Source organism: Phaenicophaeus curvirostris, chromosome 16, assembly GCF_032191515.1.
Source record: "Phaenicophaeus curvirostris isolate KB17595 chromosome 16, BPBGC_Pcur_1.0, whole genome shotgun sequence".
Taxonomy (NCBI): domain Eukaryota; kingdom Metazoa; phylum Chordata; class Aves; order Cuculiformes; family Cuculidae; genus Phaenicophaeus; species Phaenicophaeus curvirostris.
In genome coordinates this window covers 17283124-17307397 of record NC_091407.1, presented here as the reverse complement: position 1 = coordinate 17307397, position 24274 = coordinate 17283124, and the positions used below count along the sequence as shown (strand labels likewise).

At 49.5% G+C, this 24274-nt stretch overlaps 1 protein-coding gene across 2 annotated transcripts; it reads right to left on the bottom strand.

Moving 5' to 3' along the window:
• Positions 1-1399: 1399 nt before the first annotated feature.
• Positions 1400-23977, bottom strand: ANKS3 (ankyrin repeat and sterile alpha motif domain containing 3). Of its 2 annotated transcripts, XM_069870144.1 has the most exons (18): positions 23944-23977; positions 19512-19613; positions 19216-19391; positions 18208-18406; positions 17881-18002; positions 17081-17162; positions 16282-16417; positions 14981-15139; positions 13752-13877; positions 13058-13173; positions 12042-12209; positions 10217-10341; positions 9811-9952; positions 9092-9264; positions 7786-7901; positions 6825-6908; positions 5790-5875; positions 1401-5554 (listed from the first exon to the last, which is right to left on the bottom strand). In XM_069870144.1, the coding sequence occupies exons 3-17, from the start codon at positions 19383-19385 to the stop codon at positions 5802-5804; spliced, it is 1992 nt and encodes a 663-aa protein (XP_069726245.1). In that variant the 5' UTR covers positions 19386-19391; positions 19512-19613; positions 23944-23977; the 3' UTR covers positions 1401-5554; positions 5790-5801. The 2 variants fall into 2 exon arrangements, with proteins under 2 accessions (XP_069726244.1, XP_069726245.1); XM_069870143.1 differs by lacking the exons at positions 19216-19391; positions 19512-19613; positions 23944-23977 and having other exon boundaries at positions 1400-5554; positions 17881-17998; positions 18208-18337.
• Between the last annotated feature and the right edge of the window lie 297 nt (positions 23978-24274).

The following is a 24274-nucleotide window of genomic DNA, read 5'->3' as shown; positions in this document are numbered from 1 at the left end:
GCGTCCACTAGGCGTGCTCATGGGAAACTCCTTTCCATCTGCACCAACCTGAGCTCCTGCAGAGGGAATCCCAGCAGCCGGAGAGGGAGCCTGGCCATCACCAAACAAAGGGCAAGCAGTTGAGAACAGGAGATGCCACCTGGCGTGGCTCTGCTGCACAGACCTTCTGTCCCACCGCCTGGATGCACAGAGATCTCATGCTGCCACCAGAACTGCTCCGATCCAGGGCATCACATTCCTGCTCTCCTTGCCCTCAGCAAGGACCCTCTCACCAGCACCCCAAGAACTCCCAAACGTCCATCCCCGAGCACTCCTGCAATGCTCCTCTTCACAGCAAGGTTCTGCTTCTGCACCTTCTCATCACTGTCATTGCTGATGGAGAACATGACACCGGCACCTGCCTTCTTTTTGCTGCTCTCCAGCTGCCTGGAACACCAAGTTTCCTCCTCTCCAAGCTCCTCCTGCAGCACAGCCACCCCAAAGCCCCGCTTTGCAGCAAACAAAGCCAGTACAGCAGGCATACGTCGCTTCCCGCAGTACCTGAGCACTTTGCCTGCTGTATTTACCTGTTAAGGGCAGTGGTGCTTCTCCTTTGGTGGCAAAGAAAAAAATCATTGATAAAGGACTTGAAGGCATCAGCCAGGCTGCAGCTGAGCCTGACCTCTTCATCCTCAGCCCAGCCACCTCTGCCTTGGCAGCAGGGAGAGCTGTGAAGTCCTGGGCAGGTACCACCTTGGGCTCAAGAACTGTTCTGCTGGCACAAGGCTGTGTTTGAGCCCAGCCACGTGACAGCTGGGGTTCAGGATGTTTGTTTTCCATGGGTGCCAAAGCCCCAGCTGCCTATTCTGGCCAAGCAGCCTGGTGAGCCTGGGGAAGCCCAGCAGCATCTCCTGCTCTGCCTTTGTAAGTGAAGCATCCAAAGCTGTGCAGTTCAAGCAGTGCTGTTCCCACATGGCTGCATCCATCTGGATCGCTGCACCCACCCCCGTGCTCTCCTTAAGACCCAGGAGTACCAGATGCCACCACCCCCCTTGCTCTCACATTCTTTAGCAGCACAGACATGCTGCTGACAGACGTTCCTGCCTCGCAATGCTTTACCCTGCAGAAAAGGCTGCTGGAGGAGGGAGAAAGCAGCTTTTACCTTCCCCTCCACGCAAGCAGGTTCAGGTGGTTCTCAGTCTCCAGCCCCCTTCCATGCTCAGGGAAGAGCCTCTGACAGATGCAGCATCTTAAGGAGGGCTGCCTTGCCTTGAGCACAGAAAGAGGCTGCACCAGGCTCAGCTGCAGCTAGGATCCAGACTGGAGTCACACAGGATTCCTGGATTGATGTAACCCCCGAGACACCATTTTGCACATTAACTCTCTTCTCAGATGTAAATAAATGTTTATTTTTTAGCAAGCAGAGCACGCTGCATCTGTCTGCTCCAAGGAAGGAAAACAGCTCTTGGGCTGCAGCTGTGAGGGTGCAGTTTGCACTTGAGTGTGCAGTTACATGGGTAAGAAACAGGCACCCAGAGCCCCTGGCTTGAGGTAGCACTGTGTTCCCCTCTTTTGGATTGCATTGTGGGTTACACAAGGAGGGAGGGAAGCAGAGGTGGGGAAGGGGTTCTGTTTAGCCTGGAGAAGAGGCTGAGGGGAGACCTCATTGCTGCTCTTTAAAACTACAAGAAAGGAGGTTAGAGCGAGTTGGGTGCTAGTCTCTTCTCCCCACAAAGAAGGGATATGAGAAAGTAAAACTGCCTCATGGTGTAGTAAGTGAGGTCTAGATTGGATATTGGGAAAACTTTCTTCACTGGCAGAGTGGTGAAGCCCTGGCAGAGGCTGCCCAGGGCCATGGGGGAGTCTCCATCCCTGGAGGGGTTCAGAAAACATGTGGCCATGGCACTTCAGGACATGACTTAGCAGGCAGAGTGGGGCTGGGCTGATGGTTGGACTGGAGGAGCTTAGGTGTCTTTTCCAACCTTTAGAAGCAGCAGAATAAAACACTTAAGAGTGATAAATACAGTGACCCAAACAACAAGCCAGCACTGATACCACAAACCAAGGGAGCAGGCAGTTTCTCCTGGACAGGAGCTGATTGCTGGCTGAAGACTCCTTTGCTGTGTGCTGCAGGCTCCAGGAGCCTGGCACCAGTGTAGGTGATGCCCAAGCTGTGAGAAGCCACACCGCTGCAGAACACTAACCCTCTTCAAGATCCAAGTTACTCTCCTTGCTGAGCACTGGCCCCTGCGGCTCCAGGTCCTCTCTGAAGTCCTGCCACATGTTAAAATGGCACTGAGAAGAGACAACTAACAGTTCTCAACACCAAAAACCCTGAATCATAGCATGGAAGAGGAGGTGTTTCCAGCTCTCTCCTGGCTGTTTCAAAACCGGGTTTGGAGACAAAAAGCCCTGGCTACATATGCCCCTGGTTGGGACGGCGCAGGAGACAGCAGGACTGATGGGGCAGGTATCTGAGTGACTGCTCCACTCACACCAGCCCAAACTCCACTGCAACTTGACTTGTGTATGAACATACCAAAAGCTTTAGTTTTGACCAGAAGGATGCTTGCATTCCTTTATTTAACGCTTTGTGTTCACTGCTGCACAATGTCTTCTTGTCTCAGTGGTGGATCAGATTGGCTGAAGGTTTAGAGGACCACAGTCACACCAGCAACTCACACCAGTCTCTGAGCTGGGCACAAGATTAGCCCTCTGTCCTTAAAGCAGAATTCCAGCACACAACTCCTAGCCTAAACTCATTTCTGAAGTAGTATAGACAACTTCTGTCATTCAACTAGGACCTTTTAGGGCAAAAGTGGCATTACCCAGCCAGGGAGGAAAGAGCTGAGCCCTCCCACAAGCACAGACTTTGCTATCTCTGCAAGTTCTTCCTCTACAGCTCTGGCTCTAGCATCTACTCCACCAGGACTGCAATAGTGTCACCTCCAGCAGGAGCCAGGCAGGGCTGGGAAGCCACTGATGAGGCACCTCCAGACCCCCTCAGCATGCAAGAAGCAGCTGGAAAGCACTGTCCTGAAATAAATCAGTGAGGTTATTTGCGATTCTACAATCCCAGCTCCCTCCACAGAAACCTCCACATGCAAACAGGTTTTCAGTTTTTATTATTTTATCCAAATCAGCACATGCTATTTTATTCAGACAGTGTGCCTTAGGGCAGCACCAGACTCCCTGCTGCCCACCCAGCCCCCTCCTTCCAGCAACAGAATGCTGTTTAAGTCCTCCATCTAAGGGACTGCCTCCTTACGGAAGCGCTGTTCTATAAAATCCTCTCCCTGGCATCCCCCTTGGGCTGCTTAGCACCCCTTTAAGCCCTTACAGCTGGGCTCCTGCAGCACTTCTTCTGTAGGACTCACCCTTTCCTTCACACACACACTAGTACCTCTCTCACCCACCTTTCCCCAGCCCCTCAAGCTTTCCAATCTATTGGATGTACACTTGCCCTCCCCCCAAACCCTCTTTCACCCCATGACCTCACAAGGCCAGTCCCAAGTCAGTGTAGTCTCTCCTACCAGCCACCCACTTCCCTGCACAGCCCACCCAGCTCAAGGCACCGACTTGCTTCCCTTGCTCTCAAGACACTCCAAGCCCCTTTCAGCTGGGTTTTGAGGTTTTTTTCTGCTTCTATGAAAACCCTTCCCCTTTCCCCACATACATCTTGCCTCAAATTCAAGTCTAGGCTGCCACCAACAGCCCTGTCCTACTGCAGCCAGTGATACCAAGGCATGGGAGAGGGCAGTACAGTAACAGGGAAGGAAAGACAGAACCTGAAATACTCTTTCCAGCACAGCCTTGATATCTGAGCAGCTTTTGGTGATGCTGCCCTAGGAGAATAGGCTCCACCTCATCAAAACTAATTCTTCAACATGGAATCTCCCACAGCCTTTTCCCCCTGGCACCCGGTGCCCACTGCACACATCCATGTCACCTGCTGAGGATGGACAAGTAGCATCTTGTTAGGTTTAACGAGTAGAAAGCACCCCTCACAGCTGAGCTCGCTGCTAAGCACATCTGAGCAGGGCAGGTTCACATGTGTACCTGCCTCAGAGCCCCAGGCCTGTCCCCCAGAAGCACAGACATACCAGAGTTCAGTGGGACAAACAACATGCCACCTGTACCAGATGAAACCCGAGTGCTCTCAGGCAGCCGATCAGGAAGCAGGGGGAATAGCTCAAAGGATGGGGCTGGAATGGAGTTTTGTATTTTGGCAATTCTCATCTAGGTCCAAAAAATTAAAATTAGAAGGAAGTTTCTTCCTTCCCAGTAGAAGGAAGACAACTTTTCCAGACTCATCAAGGCCATCATTCACAGACTTCAGGTTTTGTTTGCTTTTCTTTTTTCCCCAGAGGACTCAGCAATAGAGGAGCAGAGTCAGTGGAAACCATTTTACATCAACACAATCGTCACCAGAGCTCTTGTGGCCGCTCATCCAGCTCCAAGCACCAGGAAGGAGTCTCTTCCCACACCCTTTGTCTGCCCCATGCAAACACCCACACCACCAACACAGGAATGCCTCAGCAGAACTGTTTCCAAGCACTAAAGACTGGAAAACCAAAGTCAGGAAGTGGCTGAGAACCAAAGCTTTGCACCTCATCTTTGCACCTACATCTGGGATGTGATTGGTTTTTGCTGTCGCCCATATGGGACTGATCAGTTCATGTTCTCCCTGCCCTGGCACTCTGCTGCCTGCCAGAGGCACAGGAGACAGAACAGTCTTGAGCTCTTTCTTCTCTCTCACATCCTTCCAGGGCAACATCTGCCTTCCAACCACTGTCAGCGTCAGGATCTCAGCAATGACAAACCAGACTGAGTCCCTACCATAAAGCATTTACCACAAAAATGGGTTCTTTGGGACTGAATAACATGATCAAAAACAGCCCCTGGAGGGGAAGTGTTGAACTGAACCAGTGTGGGCTGGTGGGAGGGAGAGGTTTTGTAGCACAGATCTGGGATGGCAGCAGGGCAAATATTCCTGCTAGAGACCAGGGCTGCACAAGCTTTGCTGCTGCTTAATAAGGCAAACATTACAAACTACTCACTTGACCCATCCACAACAAACCTGTCTTCTTTACCGCCCCAGATACATTTCCTGGGGCAGCTTCTGAGCAACTACCTATCCACACAGCACACAAGGGTCCAGGGCAAGTGTCAGAGGCCTTGGGGAGGACAGGACGTGAAAAAGGATAATTGATTGCTGTAGGTAACTGTCACCCTTCTAACACCATACAGCCCCAAATGACTAGGGCTGCAGGAAGCTTAAGGCAGATAAACGTTTGGGGCTCGGTGCTTCTCCTCTTAGCCAAACCTTCTGGTATGAATGACAACGATCCTGGGAACCCCAACAACAGTTGGGCGCAAAGAGCTGCTGCTGTGTTTTCTTCTGCTGTCCCTTGTTCTCCAAGGCACATTCTCTGATAGCCGAGACCTTCTCCCACGCATCTGCCAGCTGCTGTGGCAGACTCAGCAGAGCTGGGTGCTGCCAGCACGGCCCTCGCGCTCATTCTCCCAGGCACACTCAGCTTCCGGGTGGAATAGTCACCCGACGTCAGTATTCCTGCAGCCACCAAGAAAGAGAGGACAGTCACCCTTTCTGGGACAGACAGACAAGGGGACTAAAGGATTTTCCAAAGAGAAAGATCAACCAGAGGACACACAAGGAGCAGAGTACAGCCCCTGCGCAGGCTATGAGCAAGCACTGGGCACAAGCAGCAGATGGCTGTTACTTGCCGCAAGGAATGATGCCGCCTCAATGCCACAGCCCTCTGCAGGAGTCACCAGTTCCCACTCACCCTCCTACTTTGCTACGGCTCGAGCCAGCTCTGCCCTGGGGCTTGGAGCCTTTGGAGGCTTAGAGTCACAGTCTGCAGAGCTTTTCCTGAGGATAAGGAAAAACTGGTGTTAGCAATAGGACAGCCACTGTTTTCCTGCCTGCATGCTGCCTTCTACCCTGCAGCTTCATAGACCAAACAACAGCAGTGTGTCTGCTCTCTGACTGCTGGGACAAGTTCTTGTCATCAGGAGACCAAGACACAGGCTTTGAGAACTCCACAAGCAGCTCTGGTCACTGAGAGCAGGAGATGCACGGGGGTCAGATACCCTCTTCTCTCAGCCTGGGCCTGTCAGCAGAGAACAAGGCAGAACCCAAGATCTGCTGTGGGAATAACAGAATGGTTTGGGTTGGAAGGGACATCAAAGCCCACTCAGTTCCACACCCTCTCATGGGCAGGGACACGATCCACTGGATCAGGGACTCCAAGCTCCATCCAACCTGGCCTAGAAAACCTCCAGGGATGGGGCAGCCACCAGTGCTCTGGGCAACCTGGGCCAGGGCCTCCCCACCCTCATCAAGAAGAATTTCTTCCTAATGTCTAATCTAAATCTTCCCCCTTCCAATTTAAAGCCACTCCCCCTCGTCCAATCACTCCAGGACCTTGTAACATGTCCCTCCCCAGCTTCCCTGGAGCCCCGTTCAGTACTGGAAGCTACTCTAAGGTCTCCCCGCAGCCTTCTCTTCTTCTGGCTGAACAAAGCCCAACTCTCTCAGCCTGTCCTCATAGCAGAGGTGGCTCCAGCCTTCACAACTCCTAGGCCGCCTCTGGATCCATTCTAACACTTCTATGTCCTCCTTATGTTGGGATTCTAGAACTGAATTAAGCACAGGAAAATGCCAAGGACAACTCCAGAGCTTAGAGAATTACCTGAATGATGGGGGATTTTTAGGTCCCTCCAACCTACCACTGCTACGTCATCAAAAGCCTGCTCAGCCCTATGCCCCCTCCAGCACAACAGTCGCTTCCCATGACCAAAGCCCTTCTACACCTTACCCATTTCTCCTACACATTCCTCCAGGACCACCGACAGTTCAGGCAAGCTCAGAGACTTCAAGGAAAGTGGCCATCCCTCCAGCACTGCAAGAAAGAGGAAACACATTTCAGTCTGCACACTTTCTGCAATGCAGCAGAGACAAGAGTTGGGGTCCTTGTGAAGCATCCACGTACAGAGCAGCTTGGTTTAGGGGTTCTGAGTCACATGGGATGAGAGCTGGAACTGCCTGTGACAAACTGAGGTTTTTTTCTGGGAATTCTACCACTTAAGAATATACGTTTATTTTTAATGCTGGCTGGATCATATATTAGAACAATCTCAAAGAGATGAAATGTAGAGGACAGAAGTCAACAGGGTCTCTACTTGTGTCACTTTTAAAGCACAAGTAAAGAGCACCTCTCTGGAAACATCACAGCAGCAGGATCACTTGCCAGCTCCTTGTGATGAGGAGCTGGTGGGCCAAGCCTGCCCAGCCACGTACACAGGTCAGTGCAGGGCCTGAACAGTGCAATTCTCCAGACTGGGTCAGGTAATCAACCAGGGCTTCTGGTTCAGACCCTGCTCTAGTGTAGAGGGTAACACACCCAAGTGCCCATGTGCTGCTGCACACCAAGAAGAAGCCACAGGCCCATGAAGTCAGGGTGCCTCTGGGCATCTGCGCTACAGCTTTGCATTTTTAGCCCCAAACACCTGTCAGACTCCAGAGCTTCCCACTTGCTAAGAATCAAAAGTTGCTTTGAAACTCTGCAGCAGTTGAAGTCTAGACACCCTAGGTGTTTGAAATACTTTCCTCTGAGCAAGAGTTTTTACATCAAATTGATGAGTTCAGCCACTCATCTGTTCCAAATCACTTCCAACCTCACCATTTTAGCAAAGCAAGACGAGCACGTGGCTCGCTCTGGGGTCTCCTGCTGTTTTCCCCCTGCCCCCATGTGCATAATCTGAGAAGCTCTTCCTCACCCAGACGCTCACCAGGCCGCCTGCTCTCACCAGTTCCCAGCTGCACCTTTGTGTCTAGTGTTCTGTCAACTGCCTGCTCTTCGGTTAGCCGGGAGGACAGCTCTGCTTGACAGGATCTGCCAAACAAGACAAAGATCATCACAATCACACAGGGACACTTCTTGGAACAACACACCTGCCTGTGCATTCCTACGTCCTGAAGTACCTGCTTAGGGTGCCGAGGGACTGCATCTAATGCCCTGGGTTACAAACTGCTCTTTGTTCCTTCCCAGGAAGAGGAAGATGTGCTCCAGACAAAGCTCGAGGCACTCTCCACTGCCCCATCTCCACAGCAATCTCTGCCCTTGTCCACAGAGGAGCTGCGGAGGGAGAGGAGAAGTATGGGGCAGGGTGAGCAGGAGAAAGCCCAAGCCAGGGGCTGCATTTGGTTTATATGGGAATCAAGCCCGATCCTAGGTTTCTAAAGGGCCAACATAAGTATGTCAGGACAGGCATCCTGTTAAAGCAAGAGAGGCAAGCGAAGTTCAAACAGCATATCCTCAGAGCATGGCAGGGCCCTTCTACCCAGCAACCTCAGCTGGGGTAAAATGTCAAGTGCTTTGCCCCTGTGACTCCTCCTCAGTTGTCCCTGCAGAAGCCAATCCCAATTCACCTTGACTCAGAAGAGATTAGGTCCTATTCCCTGCTGGGCCAAAAACTATAGCAGTAGGATTAATGCCACCTTCAAGGACACCTTTGTTCTATTAGGAGACGGAACAGTGTCCATGACAGGTTGGGAGTGCAACTGGGATAGGGAGAAAAGCACCACAAAGACAAAGGATATATTAGGAGGAAGGGCAAGACAGAACTCAAAGGCAGTGATGTGGATGAACACGGCAGGTTTTCCTGCTAGGTCAGTTCTTCACAAGCCAGGGCAGGAAACTGCAAGTTATAAACTTTCCTGCATTCACACAATCACCAAGTTATACCCTGGTCACTAGGACCCAAGTAAGCACAAACAAAGCACTGAACCTTTCGGTTCCAAAGCAGCTGAGTGCCTTCTACTTGAAACAGGAGCACTCGGCATCTCTGATAAGTCAGGCTATTTATAGCTCATGCATTTGATTAAGGCTTCACATCTGTTCACATCCCTGTGGCCTTCCACTAAAGAAAGCCAGGCAGGACCCACATTGGGTTCAGATGCCTGGTGAGCTCTCCTGCCCTACCCTAAGCATCACCTGTAAGACTGCCAATGACCTCTGATCTCTGTACAGTCCAAATCTTGCTTCCCAGTAGCCTCAGTAATATTTCCCTAGGAATTACTTACTTGATCTGATCCAGAAGGACTCCAGCATCCTTGGTGATAGCCTGTGCCTCTCTGAGTTGGCACTGGATGACATTCCAGGTCTCATCCCGCTCCATCAAACAGCTCTCAGCAACTGCACGCAGTTTCTGCTCCTGGCACACCTGGCCCTTCATCACCTCCACCTCTTCACACCTCTATAGCAGAGTAGAAGAGGATTTAGCTGGGAGTACTGTACACCACTCCATACATGCCTGCTCTGACACCTCCCTGAAGTTCCTGTTTTAATGACTTGGGCACTCAACACTGTAGGAAAGGAAGCTGGATAAGGCTTGAACACTGAATACAAGACCAGCCCTATAGCTACAATTCCGGCTTCCTTTTTGATTGTAAATACACTCAGTAGGCCAAATTTCCCAAGTCCACAGAAGTCTGATCATTAATGGCTGCACAGCTTCACCATAAAAGTGACACTACCGAAGAAGAGTATGGATTCAGTTCATCCCACTCACTTCTTTTAGTTCTCAGCTGGAGGAGAAAAAGATGCAAAAGCACGGAGCACAGATAAGGAGTGGATAAGCTGCACTTACAGCATTACATGATCTACTGAACACCAAGTGTGTCCACTGAAAGTTCTCTCTTTTCCTTTAGCCCAGTCTATTAGAGGTACATGACGAAAACACGCTACTGATCACTCATAACAGTGCAATAAAGCACTGAGCAGCCCATGGCAGACATCTTACTTTGTGCAGCTGAATGGCCAGTTCCTGCATCTCAGCCTCCAGCCGATCCGCATAGGCCAGCTCCAGGGCGTCACAGGGCAGCCGAGCATTGCTGTGCCATCGGGCAATGGCAGAAGTCATCTTCCTCTTGGGTCCAAACAGACTGGTGGGAGAACAGCAAACTGTCATGGACTAAACACTGCACCATCCGATACCCAACAGCCCAATGATCTGCCATTAGGACCTTTGCAGTCTCCCAATTCCTTCAAGGCACCTCCAAAAGCAGGAGCCTGTTGCAGCCAAGAACTAGGAGATACCAAATTGTGTGGGCAACAGCCAGGACAGAAAAACATTCACTAGCTAAACTTTGCTGACCAGGTTGCGTGCACAGTTTGTAAGGGGAAAGATAAAAACTACAGGCACTCACGTGATGCCTATTTCCTTCAGATCACTCTCTGTGAGGGTCAGGAAGATCCGGAGGTCCACATCTTGCTCCTCAAACACTTGCAAATACTTCAAGCACCCAATCTGATCAAGGAAGGTTGCCAGGTCCTGCAGCCCATCCAAAACAAACTTACTCATACCCTCACAAACAAAAACATTGCCATGCCTCTGCATCATAAACATCTGCTTCCTCATTTCACTCCTCATTTTACACCTCCCTGGGTTCTGGCAGCAGCCACAATCTCTCTTGATTAACTGCCCTTAGAATCATAGAAACACCAGGTTGGAAAAGACCCATTGGATCACTGAGTCCAACCATTCCCATCAATCACTAAACCATGCCCCTCAGCACCTCGTCCACCCGTCCTTTAAACACCTCCAGGGAAGGTGACTCAAGCCCCTCCCTGGGCAGCCTCTGCCAGGGCCCCATGACCCTTTCTGGGAAAAATTTTTTCCTAATTTCCAGCCTAAATCTCCCCTGGTGGAGCTTGAGGCCATTCCCTCTTGTCCTGTCCCCTGTCACTTGGGAGAAGAGGCCAGCACCCTCCTCTCTACAACCTCCCCTCAGCAATGAGGTCTCCCCTCAGCCTCCTCTTCTCCAGGATAAACAACCCCGGCTCTCTCAGCCGCTCCTCGTAAGGCCTGTTCTCCAGCACCTTCACCAGCTTCATTGCTTTTCTCTGGACTTGCTCCAGAGCCTCAACATCCTTCTTTTGGTGAGGGGCCCAGAACTGAACACAGTATTCGAGGAGCAGTCTCACCAGTGCCAAGTACAGAGGGAGGATAACCTCCCTGGACCTGCTGGTCACGCCGTTTCTGATACAAGACAAGATGCCATTGGCCTTCTTGGCCACCTGGGACACTGCTGGCTCATGTTCAGCTGCTGTCAACCAACAACCCCAGGCAGCTTTCTAGCCAGACTTCTCCTAGTCTGTAGCACTGCACAGGGTTGTTGTGCCCCAAGTGCAGGACCCGGCATTTGGCCTTGTTAAACCTCATGCCATTGGTCTCAGCCCAGTGGTCCAGCCTGTTCAGATCCCTTTGGAGCATCCCTACCCTCCAGCAGATCCACACTTCTACCCAACTTAGACACTTCTACCCATCCGCAAACTTGCTAAGGATGCACTCAATGCCTTCATCCAGGTCATTAATAAAGACATTGAACAGGGCTGGACTCAGCACTGAGCCTTCGGATACCACTTGTAACTGGCTTCCAGCTGGAGTTAACTCCATTTCCCACCACTCTCTGGGCCCGGCCATCCAACCAGTTTTCCACCCAGGAGAGCGTGCGCCTGTCCAGGCCAGAGGCTGACAGTTTCTCAGGCAGAATGCTGTAAGAAACTGTATCAAAGGCTTTACTGAAGTCTGGGAAGATACATCCACAGCCCTTCCCTCATCCAGTAGTCGAAACACTTTGTCACAGAAGGCGATCAGTTTAGTAGTCACAACACAACACGACTGGCCTGTGTGCTGCAGCCATTCCCTCTTGTAACAACTGCAGAGAAGACAGACACTCTAACTTTTACCCTACCCCCCACCACAGACATGTCTGGTAGCACAGCCGTAGGTTTGAGGGCCCAGAACACCCCTTCAAGAAACAGCAACACCTTAGCAAACAATAAGAAAAAGAAATTGCTGTTACACAAGCATTTAAGTTGGAGCAGAGGACTGGAATCAAAACGTAGTTTGGTGACAATTTCCCTTTCATCTAAGAAGGCTAAGAAAGCAGCATGCCTGAAAAACTTGGCATGCTTGATACAGCATAATGGTCTGTGTGGCTTCAGAGACAAGTGTTTGTGCGCTGTTACCTGGGGCCCTGTGTAGGCAGGGGACTCAGGAAGGATCAGGGGCTGTGCAGAGCCCCCAGCTTTTGCTGGGCAGTGGCTCCACTGGCCATCACCGTCACTGTAGCGGTTCTTGACCTTAAAGCTCTTGGCTTGTTTCCGACTAGGAGAGCTGTTTGCATGGTCAGAATCCTGAAAGAGAAAGGAAAGAACCATACAAAGTGTGAAGGTTAAGGATGATCATGCAAAGATGCCAGTACCACTACAGCTAATAAATACAAGACTCCATGTCCCAAGCTCTAAATCCTTGCAGTGGCCCACAGGCTCCAGCAACGAAGACTAATGAAGCTCTCATTAGGAAGGGCTCAGTTAAGTCACTCCCAAGCTTGGTACTGTGTCTGAAATAGTATCAAGCTCTTGCGATCCCAGCCTAGGAAGCACAAGCCAGAGAAATGTGCAACAGTGAATCCTCTGCTGAACCAATCCAATGCACTTAGATTCCACCTGTGAGAAACTCCTCAAGGCAGGAGTTTTGCTCACATTTGAGCTCTATCATCCTTCTGTACAATCACCCCAGAGCTGTCTCAAACCATGCAAGCAGTGACTGAGTAACCTGCAACCTTCTCCCGTTTTTGCAATTCAGAAGGGCCAATCCAGCAGCACTGCCGCACTTCTCTGAACGTTACTACACTGCCTGCTGGCCTGCCAAGCTCAGGGACTGACCCATCTCCAGACCCACTTTCTCAACTACCATCTAGCTCAGAAGCCTGCAAGGAGTTCAAAAGCTGGAGAGAACTTAAAAACTAGCAATCGATGACCTGTTCTAGAGTGAATGCATCCTAAGAGCTGGCTACCAGCCAGAGATAAAACAATCCATAACCTTCAATTATGGAAACTGGTTTTCCTGTCCCTGTAACACCCCCTTCTGTCAGCCCCCCACCCCGGGTACAGCTGCCTGTGGAGGCAGAGCCATAGCAGGCTGGGGAGGGAGACAGCACTGGCCAAGCTGAAGGCAGAGAATGGAAAATCAAAAGCCTCACCTCGTTGCTTTCCAAGGAGCCTTCACTGCTGACGCCCAGGGCTTTTGTTAAGCATTCACTGCTGCTGCTGCTGCTCCTGATAGTCGCCAAGTTGTTGGTGAAGCAAATGTTATCCTCTGGAAAAGAGCAGGAAAAAACCTCAAGCTTTCTTACACTCAGTACTGTTTTTGCTACACAACTATCAGCTAAACTGGCTGAGAGGTGTAAAAGAAGGAGAAATCCAGAGTAAAGGTTTGTGTGAAGCACTCTGACAAGATTCTGAGACAGCAGTATCACCTGTCTTGGTCCCAGGCACCAGCCTTTCTCCAAGGCACCTTAATACCACAGAGAGCAACAAGGCCAGTTGTTTATGCTTCTGCAAGGCTCTTGGTATTCTAGCGGGAAAGCGGATTATTACTAAGCCTGCATTCCCATTACTTAAGTTTAAGAAAGGTCTTTCCTTGATCCCAGAGGGAAAGAAGAGCACACCATCCTTTATCAATTTAGGAACCGAACAGATCCTTCCTTTATGCTGCTTCACAGAACGTTGATGTTGGAAGGGACCACTGGAAGTCATCTTGTCAAGACCCTCAGCCTTTCCTCATGAGAGATACTCCAACCCACCTTAGTGGGAAAGGAACATGCACATTAAGGGGTTGGTCTGACATCCAGAAGCACACTGCAAGCCAGAAGGTTTTCTGAGACAGTGACTTACCCCTGCTGCTGCTGCTCTCCACATCCTGCTCATTAATTGGAGAGGTAACATCCCGGTTCCGGATATCACCTGCTTCGCAGCTGCCGTCATCATTAAAGGTAACATAGCCCTGAGGAGGGACCTGCTCTGTGTGCAAGAGGAAGGGAGAACCAAAAAAGATTAGGATGAGGTCAGCAGGGAGGCTCCCGCAGGAAAAGCAACCACTCTGGGATTTGAAAATAATTAAAGCAACTTTTCTCAACCAAAAGATTCCATTTTCAAAAACACGCAGACAAAGTGAGGAATGCATATGCCTCCAGCCTTCCTCACACCTCCCCCAGCAGTACTTGATTTAGGTGGTTGCAATGAAGAAAAGTCAGAGGAAATAGCCCCATAGCAAAGATGCACCTCAAACAGCAGCTTTCAGCATTCCCTCTCCTCTTCAGAGCCAAATTACTGAAGGGTAAAAACAACTGCTTGGGAGAGTAAGGTGACAGCTCTGTCCCACCCCTAGTCAAGCAAACCATGTTAAAACCAACCCCTCTGCAACCATTTGAAAACACAAGCAGCATTCCACTAACGTTTCAGAAGCTGACAGTGTCATTTCAATACAGCCACTGCCTGTGGAACAGATGCATCTGTATAAAGAGAATGAACAGAACTTTGAACATGCTTTTTAATCCACATTCTTGGCTCTTCATGAAAACCAGGCAATGAGCCTGAGAAATACCTAGGGCTAAGACACTCATAACCACTGCACCCAGCGCCCAATGTCTGAATTAGGACAATCTTTCTCTTGGCCTATTGTAAAGGTTTTGTAATCTTATTTTCAGTAGTACTTTAAGCATCAAGGAAAACGAAATTGACAAGTCTAGGAATAGCAAGTTCATTTTCACAGTCAATGATAATTTCTTCCCCCGTCATCAGCTTGAGGAAGGTTCTCAGACTTCTGGCCTACCTCAAAAAAGGAAGCTGGACTGTTCAAGAGTCAGGGGAACAGTAACTGAGGCGAGAGCAGTTCCACAGAATTGTTCCACTCATCAATATCCAGCCCTGACAAAAGGTTGAATAGGTTTTCTTTTCAAACCAGAGACTGGATAGGCTTGTATGACAGTGCTTGCTATCTTTGTTTCTGAACAAGCCACACACAAATACCAAATAAAAAGGAAAAAAATTGCTGGTACAGAAACTGCTGCAAAGCATGTGAGAGACTTCAAAGTACTCTCCATCTGGCTTTTAACTATTCTCACCATAGTGAGACTGCTTCTTTCCTCCGATTCCAACTGCTGTTATCTTTGCCAAAGCCTGGGGCCCATCATGGATGCTGGGACCTTTGGTCCTACGCACAGGTCTCTGTCGCTGGGGAGCGGAACATGATTCATCTGAGGAACTCAGCTCTTCATATTTTCCTGTAGTTCGAACAAAGACTGTTAGCAGCACAGTAACTCATTTATCTGCTTTGTTTGCTACTGACCCGGTAAATGTAGGGGCGAAAAAGGGAAATGTTAAAGAGGGAGGGTGAAACAGTTTAACTATTTCAAAAAAGAGCCAGCAGACAAAAAGGTCAGAGAATCATAGACTCACCAGGTTGGAAAAGACCCAAAGGATCATCGAGTCCAACCATTTCTATCAATCACTAAACCATGCCCCTCAGCACCTCGTCCACCCGTCCTTTAAACACCTCCAGGGAAGGTGACTCAAACCCCTCCCTGGGCAGCCTCTGCCAGGGCCCCATGACGCTTTCTGGGAAAAATTTTTTCCTAATGTCCGGCGTAAATCTCCCCTGGCAGAGCTTGAGGCCATTCCCTCTTGTCCTGTCCCCTGTCACTTAGGAGAAGAGCCCAGCTCCCTCCTCTCCACAACCTCCTTTCAGCTAGTTACAGAGAGCAATGAGGTGTCCCCTCAGCCTCCTCTTCTCCAGGCTAAACAACCCCAGCTCTCTCAGCCACTCCTCCTAAGGCCTGTTCTCCAGCCTCTTCACCAGCTTCATTGCTTTTCTCTGGACTCGCTCCAGAGCCTCAACAACCCTCTTGTGGTGAGGGGCCCACAACTGAACACAGGATTCGAGGAGCAGTCTCACCAGTGCCAAGTAGAGAGGGAGAATAACCTCCCTGGACCTGCTGGCCGCGCCATTTCTGATCCAAGACAAGATGCCATTGGCCTTCTTGGCCACCTGGGTCACTGCTGGCTCATGTTCAGTCACTGCTGGCTCATGTTCAGTCACTGCTGTCACCAACAACCCCAGGTCCTTCTCCTCCAGGCAGCTTTCCAGCCAGACTTCTCCTAGTCTGTAGCTGCTCAGGGTTGTTGTGCCCCAAGTGCAGGACCCGGCATTTGGCCTTGTTAAACCTCATGCCATTGGTCTCAGCCCAGTGGTCCAGCCTGTTCATATCCCTTTCCAGGTGCTGGATCTATGCCTCTTCCATCCTCAGAAGTGATGGAATTTCCAAGACAGACCAGCCAAGTACTACTCTTAGTAACATACTTTCAAAATACCAAGCACCACTCTTCAGGTTTTATCTGATAATAAAGAAGCTAAACCACCCATTACCTGGACCCCTGCAGAAGACCTTGGGAACTGGGGCTGCATGCAAATCTATTAGCCCCACAATCTTCGTATGCCCGTACTTCATGGCTAGTGTCCGTGCTGTGGCTCCAGTGTTATCTCTGACATCTGCCTTTACTCCCTGCAAAAACATATGCACATAGTACAGGGCCCTATACACAAAAAAACAATGCAGAGAGCCAAAGAACTGTCTTGAATTCTCCAGATCCATCAGAAATACGGGCTGACCTTTGATTGACAGTTCAAGCTCCACTACTCCCTTATTGCCTTTCCTGTTATCCACAGTCCCTCTGATCTCTGAATGCCAAGCAGCCCTGGTATGTGGCTCTTGTGCATTGCCACAGGGAACTAGCTTGTTTTATCTGAAAAGCGTTTTGCATTGCTGCCTCCTTCTGGAAGTAAGCTGGACCTGTTACACTGAGTATTAAAAAGGAATTGGGGTTAAGAGACAGGCATGCGCATAAGCCTGGTGGCAGAAAATGCCCACTAGCCCAGACACACAAGCCTGTAAACAGAGATCACTGTATTAACTGTTTTCCAATTCAGTCATTCAGCTAGATCTGGACAGTTAAACTGCAAGGCCCATGCATGGTCAGAGTATCAGCCTCTAGAAAGCAGAATCACTTCAGAACAGTTGTGGAAGTCTGGGACATCAGATCAGAAGTGACTGTCATCAAGGATCAAAAATAACACTGCAAAAAGCCTAACATCAAACATGTGGTTCTTCCTCTGAGGGCTGAAGCCCCAGACTTTCAGCTTTACAGAGAACTGCCTAGACACTTACATGATTGAGAAGGTACTGAACAATTATCTCATGGCCAGAAGCAGCTGCTTCCATCAGAGGCGTATATCCATACACAGGCTCCCTAGGAAGAAAACAAACATGGATCAGAATAATCACAGCTGAAACACACACACTGCAATCTTCACCATACCCTAACAGCATGCCTGTACCCTCAGCTGATCACAAACTGCACTGGGTATTGGCTGTTCTGCCTCACTCTGCTCTATCTCCACAGAACTCCCAAGGGAGATTCAGGAACTCTTACTCTGCTGGCTGAACAGCAAATTACTCTTCCAGTTGCAGATCTGCCTTTCAGGAGCAAAATTCATTTCGCAGGAGCTAACAATGCAAGAACCTCTCATTGATCTCAGGCAATTCAATATACATAAATGTACAGGCAGTTCCCCATGCACTGGAATGCTCTACACACTTGAAAATACCCAAACAGAACTCCAAGTACACAGAAAATTCAATAGAAAGACTCACAGAGTGCACTGGAGTTCAGAAAGCATTGCACCTGCTTGCTTTCAGGCTTTAGCCCATAATTAAACAAGAAGTAAATCTAATTTCTCTCGATCTTAGTTAAATAAACAGTGACAATACAGGCAGGCCTTGCTATTTGGTTTGCAGGTCACCTGTCCTTGTATTAGCTAGTAGTGTGCCAAACTACCTAGGGGACAGGAGGAAAGGAAAGCAAAACAGGCATCTTTTCCCTGTCTGTGACTATAGTCCTATGCCAACAGCTGCTTTCATACCCGAAATCAGGTATCTCTTGAGAAACAAAACAGACTCCTCCTTACTTGCAGTTGGCATTTGCCCCATTGTCCAGCAAGAACTTGACCATCTGCTGATGTCCAGCACTGGTACAGTGAAACAAGGCGGTCCAGCCATGGATGTCCTTCATCTCCAGCTCTGCACCTTGCTTCAAGAGAACAGAGAATGTTCTTTACTGCAGCCCCTCTGCTGGGTCTCAGCCACTGCCCCTCTGTGCTGTGATACCAAGAGAGTTTAGACCCCCGTGAGGAAGCTGAACTCACAGCAGAACATAAATTGCATGCTTCAATTGCAGCTGGTGGAGAACTTATACCACATGGTGTGACTTTACTTACATATTCTGGTACACACACCTGTAGAAGAAAGTAAGCAACACTTTCATTTCCACAGCTGGAGGCCAGCATGAGCGGTGTCTGTCCCTCTGGTGTTGGGATGTTCACGTTCACTCCTGCTTCCAGCAGCAGGTGCACAATGGTGTCATGGCCAATGTAGGAGGCATACATCAGTGGAGTCCAGCCACCACAATTCCTCTTGTTTAAATCCAGATCTCCCCTGAACAACGGAGAAAAGAATTCAGCTGAACAACAGTTCCTGGACCTACAGGTCACAGAGGATTCCTGCAGCTTCCTGCTACCATCACTGTATTGGAAGCACACCTCAAACTGTATTGCACCTCAAACCGTGGGGTCAGTTTTGGGCTCCTCAGTAAAAGAAGGGCTATGAGGGGCTAAAACACACCCACAGAAGGGCAATGAAACTGGTGAGAGGGCTGGAGAACAAGCCTTATGAGAGGTGGTTGAGGGACCTGGGGCTGTTTAGCCTAGAAGAGCTAATTGCTCTCTGCAGCTCCTGGAAAGGAGGCTGGAGTGAAGCGGGTACTGGGCTCTTCTTCCAAGTAACAAGGGATGGGATGAGAGAAAACAGCCTCAAGTTGTGCCAGTGGAGGTTTAAATTGGAGATTAGGAAAAAAAATTCTTTACTGAAAGGGTTCTTGGGTACTGGCAGAGGCTGCACAGAGCAGTGGTGGAGACCCCAGCCCTGGAGGTGCTCAGGGATCTGGTTCAGTAGTGGACAGAGATGATTGGACTCCATGATCCCAAAGGTCTTTTCTAGCCAAACAATTCTATGAAAGGCTGAAAAGAATTTTAGCACTGAAACCTGCATGGGAATCAGCGAGAAAACAACTTCCACCAAACCACTAGGTATTTACACAACTTTTCCCTTGAAACTTTCGCTTAAGAACACTTGTGGAGTTCCAGTGCTCTGCCCCACTGCAGTTTTAGACCAACCTGTACAGCAGCCAGTGACAAATCAGAACTAGCAGCCAGCAGCCAACCCCACACCCTCCCCTGCCCTCTTACCGCTGAATGCACTCCTGCACCACTTCATACTGCCCGACAGAGGAGGCTGTGTGCAAGTCCAGGGGAACATCCAGCTCTTCCCGACAGATCATCTGGCTGACCCCATGCCACATGGAAAGGCTGCAGCTCAGCAGCTCCGACTCACTGGCTTCATCGCTCAGCTCTGACATCCTGTCCTGGGTAACCAAAGCAAAGGTGCCAGCTGCTGACCCTACAGAGCATGGCCTCACCTGCAGGCGCTGCAGCTCCAAGGTGCCATGGGCTTGGAAGGGGTAGGTAGTGTTTTAAATTCCTACCTCTTCTTTGATCAGCTCCTTTGCCTGAAGCAGTACAACTTGCTGAGGAGTTTTTGCTGGCAGCTCTTCCTTCCCTGCAGTGGACTTGGGGATTTGAATACGCTGGAAAAATAACAGCCAATAGTGTTAAAAACCATCTTTCAGATCTCATTTCAAGACTTCCAAAGCACTGGCTTAATTTCCTCCCCTTCTAATCAAAGTATGCCTAAGGCAACTTTGGATACCCTCCACAAGAGGAGATTAAATGCCTATTTAAGCGCTGATGGCATGTTTAGTGTTAGACAAAATTATGTAATTCTTGGTCTGCATGTTTTATAATTCAGAGAGAGAATTAAGAATTCATGTATCACATTCCTCATCTTTCTCCACCTGTCTTATATCACAGGATAGCCCTGCTTAAATAAACACATGGTCATTAATACTGACAACTCCCCACTGCTCTCAGTAGTTAATACCACCTGAACAGGGCACTCACTTCATTATGTCATCAGGTTGCAAGTAGCTTGTTTCTATCCTCTATTGTTTGAGCGCTTCAGAAGCAGCCCAGTCCCATCTCTGAAACCTGGAAATTGCTGAATCCCTTTGAACAGCAACACACCTGCCCATGCATTATCTGAGCATGGCCACCATCCTTCAGACAGAACTTAATTACGAAGCTAGCACAGTTCCATGACTGTCTGAAAGGTTTATTTGCCACCCCTAGCCTCAAGGAGCAATTGCATATTAATCATTTTAACCACTTGTGGGAGAGTGTTCTTGTTTGGCACTCCATAAAACACCATTCAATACAGCCACATCACCTGAGGTCTTCTTTCAGGCTACATCCAAGCCAATCCAACGGGAAGTACTGTCCCCTCCCTGAAGTCTCACTGCCCTCTGTGCAGCACCTCTGGGGTTTGCCTGGTCCCATGAGGCACTGTATTATAAAGCATGCTTTCTTTTTCCTGATCATTTCCTCTCAGTTTAATTCCTCAGATTTAATTATTCCAGGGCCAAGCAAATGTCAAATTTGGCATCAGTGAAGATTAGAAGGGAAGAGAAACACCCTTTTCAGCAGTAACTGCTCTTTAGATTGCCTCAGCCATAACATTTCAAACCTGTACTTATATTTTCTAAACAACTGCGAGTCTTCGTCTGGCAAGCACCAGCCCCATTTCTTAGAATAAAAACAGAACACCTACAACTCCTACCTCTTCACTGAATCATGGAATGATTTGGGTTGGAAGGGACCTAAAAGCCCATCCAGTTCTATTCCCTGCTATGGGCAGGGACACCTCCCACCGGATCGGGGGCTCCAAGCCCCATCCACCCTGGCCTAGAACACCTCCAGGGATGGGGCAGCCCCCACTTCCCTGGGCAACCTTGGCCAGGGCTTCCCCACCCTCATCAAGAAGAATTCCCCCCTAATGTCTAATCTAAATCTTCCCCCTTGCAATTTAAAGCCATTCCCCCTTGTCCTATAACTCCAGGCCCTTGTAAAAAGTCCCTTCCCAGCTTTGCTGGAGCCCCTTTCAGTACTGGAGGCTGCTCCAAGATCACCCCAAAGCCTTTTCTTCTCCTAGCTGAACAACTCCAACTCTCTCAGCCTGTCCTCATAGCAGAGGTGCTCCAATCCTCACATGATCCCTGTGGCCTCCTCTGGACCCATTCCAACAGTTCCATATCCTTCTTGTGTTAGGGATTCCAGAACTGCATGCAGTACTCCCTATCTGGAACTTCTCTTTCACACCTCACTTCCCCTCCCTCTCCTTCCATTTAAGACTATAAAAGCAGCACTCATTCCACCTCTACAGTGTGTGGCAGTAATAAGCGATTCCCTTCTCATGATATCTGCAAAAGTACCCATTTTACCTAAAAGCAGCAATTTGTGTAACACTATTACTCGGATGCCTCCAACAAGAATATGCAGGGCTGAACACAAATTAAAGACCTGAATACCTCTCAGTCAGAACACAAGTAGCTGTAAGTGGATTTAAGTGGATCATAAGAGAAAAATATAGGAGTGTTTCTCACTAGGACAGATTAAAGCTGCCCCTAGAAGGCAGAAGGGTTTGCAGCTGAAGGAAGATCGATCCAGGACAGTTTGCAGAAGCACATTCAGATAGAAGAGGAGCTCACCGCTCTGTCTGCGGACCCCGTTGTTATTTGGACATGTTAATGACAAACCCACAGATGTTTAGCCTGTGCCCCACATCAGGTTCCAGCTACAAACACAACCCTGGCAAGCTGATCCACAGCCAACAGAGCAACATTGACATGGCAGGAAGGTTATGCTTGACTCCAGAACATTCAGACTCTCAACTTTATCCTTAGCATGTCTGCTGTGCTCTAACTGCCTACATCTTTATTTAACCAGAGCTCTCAGCCCTGCGTAAACCAGAGCACGATGTCAGCTGTGCACACACTGGAGAAAACACAGAGGACAACTGAGCAGAATCCAGAGAACAGTAAAAGTGATCAGAGCTGTAAGGAGTAAAATGGAAAGACGGGGTGAAATGAAATCAGGGTTGCCTGGACTGAAGAGTAGATGCCTGGAGGGGACATGTGATAGCAGCTTTCAAATACATCGATGGTGGCTGCTGAGAGGAGGACAGAAATGCCCTGTTCCTTGCAGCCATGGTGAATAAACGCAGACACAACCGGCTTCAGTTACAGCATGGGAGATTTTAGCTAAACACCATAAAAGTCCTGGTAAAAGCAAACGCAACAGTATAGGGACGGAATACCAGCAGAGTTGCTACAGATAAGCCCTCCTGAACACTTACAGGCTGTTCTCAGGTCAATTAGATTGACCATCATTTGAGACCTTCCTCAGTCATATGAGTCTGTTAGTATTAAAGAGCCAGGCATTGGCGTATGAAACCTAATTCTCCAGATCAGAGCTCTGCTGCGCTGGGACCTGGAGCAGGCAGCAAACAGAACGTTGTCCTGGGTTCAGAGAGTTGTCTGTCTGTGCAGATGAGAAACCAGAAGATGGGGAAAAAAAAGAAATATGCTATAAAAATTTACAAGAGAATTTGCAGCAAAAGGAGCTTAGTATTTCAGTTGGAGAAACAGCCTAAGGAACAAGCAGCAGCAGACAAAAGAGAGGTGGAAGAACCATACTCAAATAAACAGGAGGTGATTTGAGAAGAGACTGAGGAAACCAGTCGCCAGCCCAGAACAAATTCAACACTGCTCATTAATCACCAGTCATCAAGCACCACTAAACTCTACTAGCTCTGCCAAATTCTCTCTCACACATCCTTTTCCGCAGGCACAGACTAAATCTGCATGGGTCCTTCTGTCCCAAAAGACACAAGACACCCAAGACAGGACAAACACAAAGGTTACTCAAGTTTCCAACCAGCCCATCAGGCTGATAACACACTTCACCTCTGCCTCTCACTTAGTTCTGTCTCCACTAAATTAAGCAACAACCTACTAGAAGAAGCCTTACTACATCCTTTTATAGGTGCAAAGAGCTGTTACCAACTGCTCAGGCCCAACAAGCGCTTCCAGAACCAGCACATCTTATTTGTGTGTGACTGCTGCCTGACCAGAGACCAGCACCCACATTACAGCTGTGGGAAATACACCAGGCTTCCTAGGATATTGTGGTGTGGGGAAGAACAAGCATTCCTACAGCAAAAGCTCCAGCTGAGGATCCACAACAGCTAGGTCCAATCCTATATATGCCTACAGGAAAACCGGGGAGGGGCTTTTTATCAAGAAATGCAGGGATAGGATGGTGGGGGAATGGTTTTTAGCAGAAAGACAGGAGATTGAGATGAGATATTGGGAAGAAGTACTTTCTTACGAGGGTGGGGAAGCCTTGGCCCAGGCTGCCCAGAGAATCAGTGGCTGCCACATCCCTGGAGATGTTCAAAGCCAAGTTGGAAGTGGCTTTGATCACCCTTGGGGTACATGTCCCAGCCCACTGCAGGGGGTGGAACTGGATGGGCTTTAAGGTCTCTTCCAACCCAAATCATTCTGTGAATTTTTTGGAATCAAACCGTGCCCTATGTTTAACACAAACCCCAGGCACATTAATAGCTGTAGCACAACACGCACTTCCTCTGCATAAGAGGATCAGCTACGTAGTACATCGAAGTACATAAGATACCCCCAAAAAGACAAAGCAAAAAGCAGAAAACAGCCACATTACATAGCTCAAACCCCAAGAGAGGTGCTATGCCAGGCAGCACACAGCACTCCAAGACACTGCAGCCTCCGGGGCTTGGTTATCCAAGGAATTCGGTCTCATTCTCACGGTGGGGCAGGCCAGAGCACCCCAGCAGCGCGAACGCAGGGCCTGTTGACCTCAACAACCAGACCACGGGCCCACAGAGCATGGCAACCGCCCGAGGACGGCCCTATAGGCAGCTACATCCAAAGCAGCCCGCCCAAAGCCCCAGGGAACGGCTCCAGCCCCGCCCGCCCCACTCCTCACCTGCCCGCCCGGTGAACTCCGGTACCGAAAGCCGCGCCGCTACCGGAAATGCTCGCAAGGGATGCTGGGGAATATCCAGCCAGGAACTACAAATCCCAAAAGCCTCTGCAGAGAAGCCCCAGTATCAATAAAAGGGGCTGCGAGGAGGCGGGGCCAATCGCAGCCATTGGCGTGCGGGTGCTGCGCGATGGGGGGCGGCTCTGGCAGGTGGGCAGAGGCGAGGAAGCTTGGGCAGAGGCGATTGCGGAAGCTGCAGAGCTGCGTTGATGCTGGCTGGGCCCTCCCTTCTTTTGTTTTTGTTTTGCTTTTTTTGTTTGTTTGGGGGTTTTTT

Bases quoted from the DNA above. Each gene is read 5' to 3' on its own strand.
- ANKS3 (XM_069870144.1), bottom strand. From the start codon at position 19,385: ATGTCAGAGCTGAGCGATGAAGCCAGTGAGTCGGAGCTGCTGAGCTGC. The intron at 13,174-13,751 runs GTAAGTCACTGT...GCTCTTTTCCAG, and splicing joins GGAGAGCAGCAGCAGCAGGG to AGGATAACATTTGCTTCACC. The intron at 7,902-9,091 runs GTAAGTAATTCC...CTTGTTTGGCAG, and splicing joins GTCCTTCTGGATCAGATCAA to ATCCTGTCAAGCAGAGCTGT.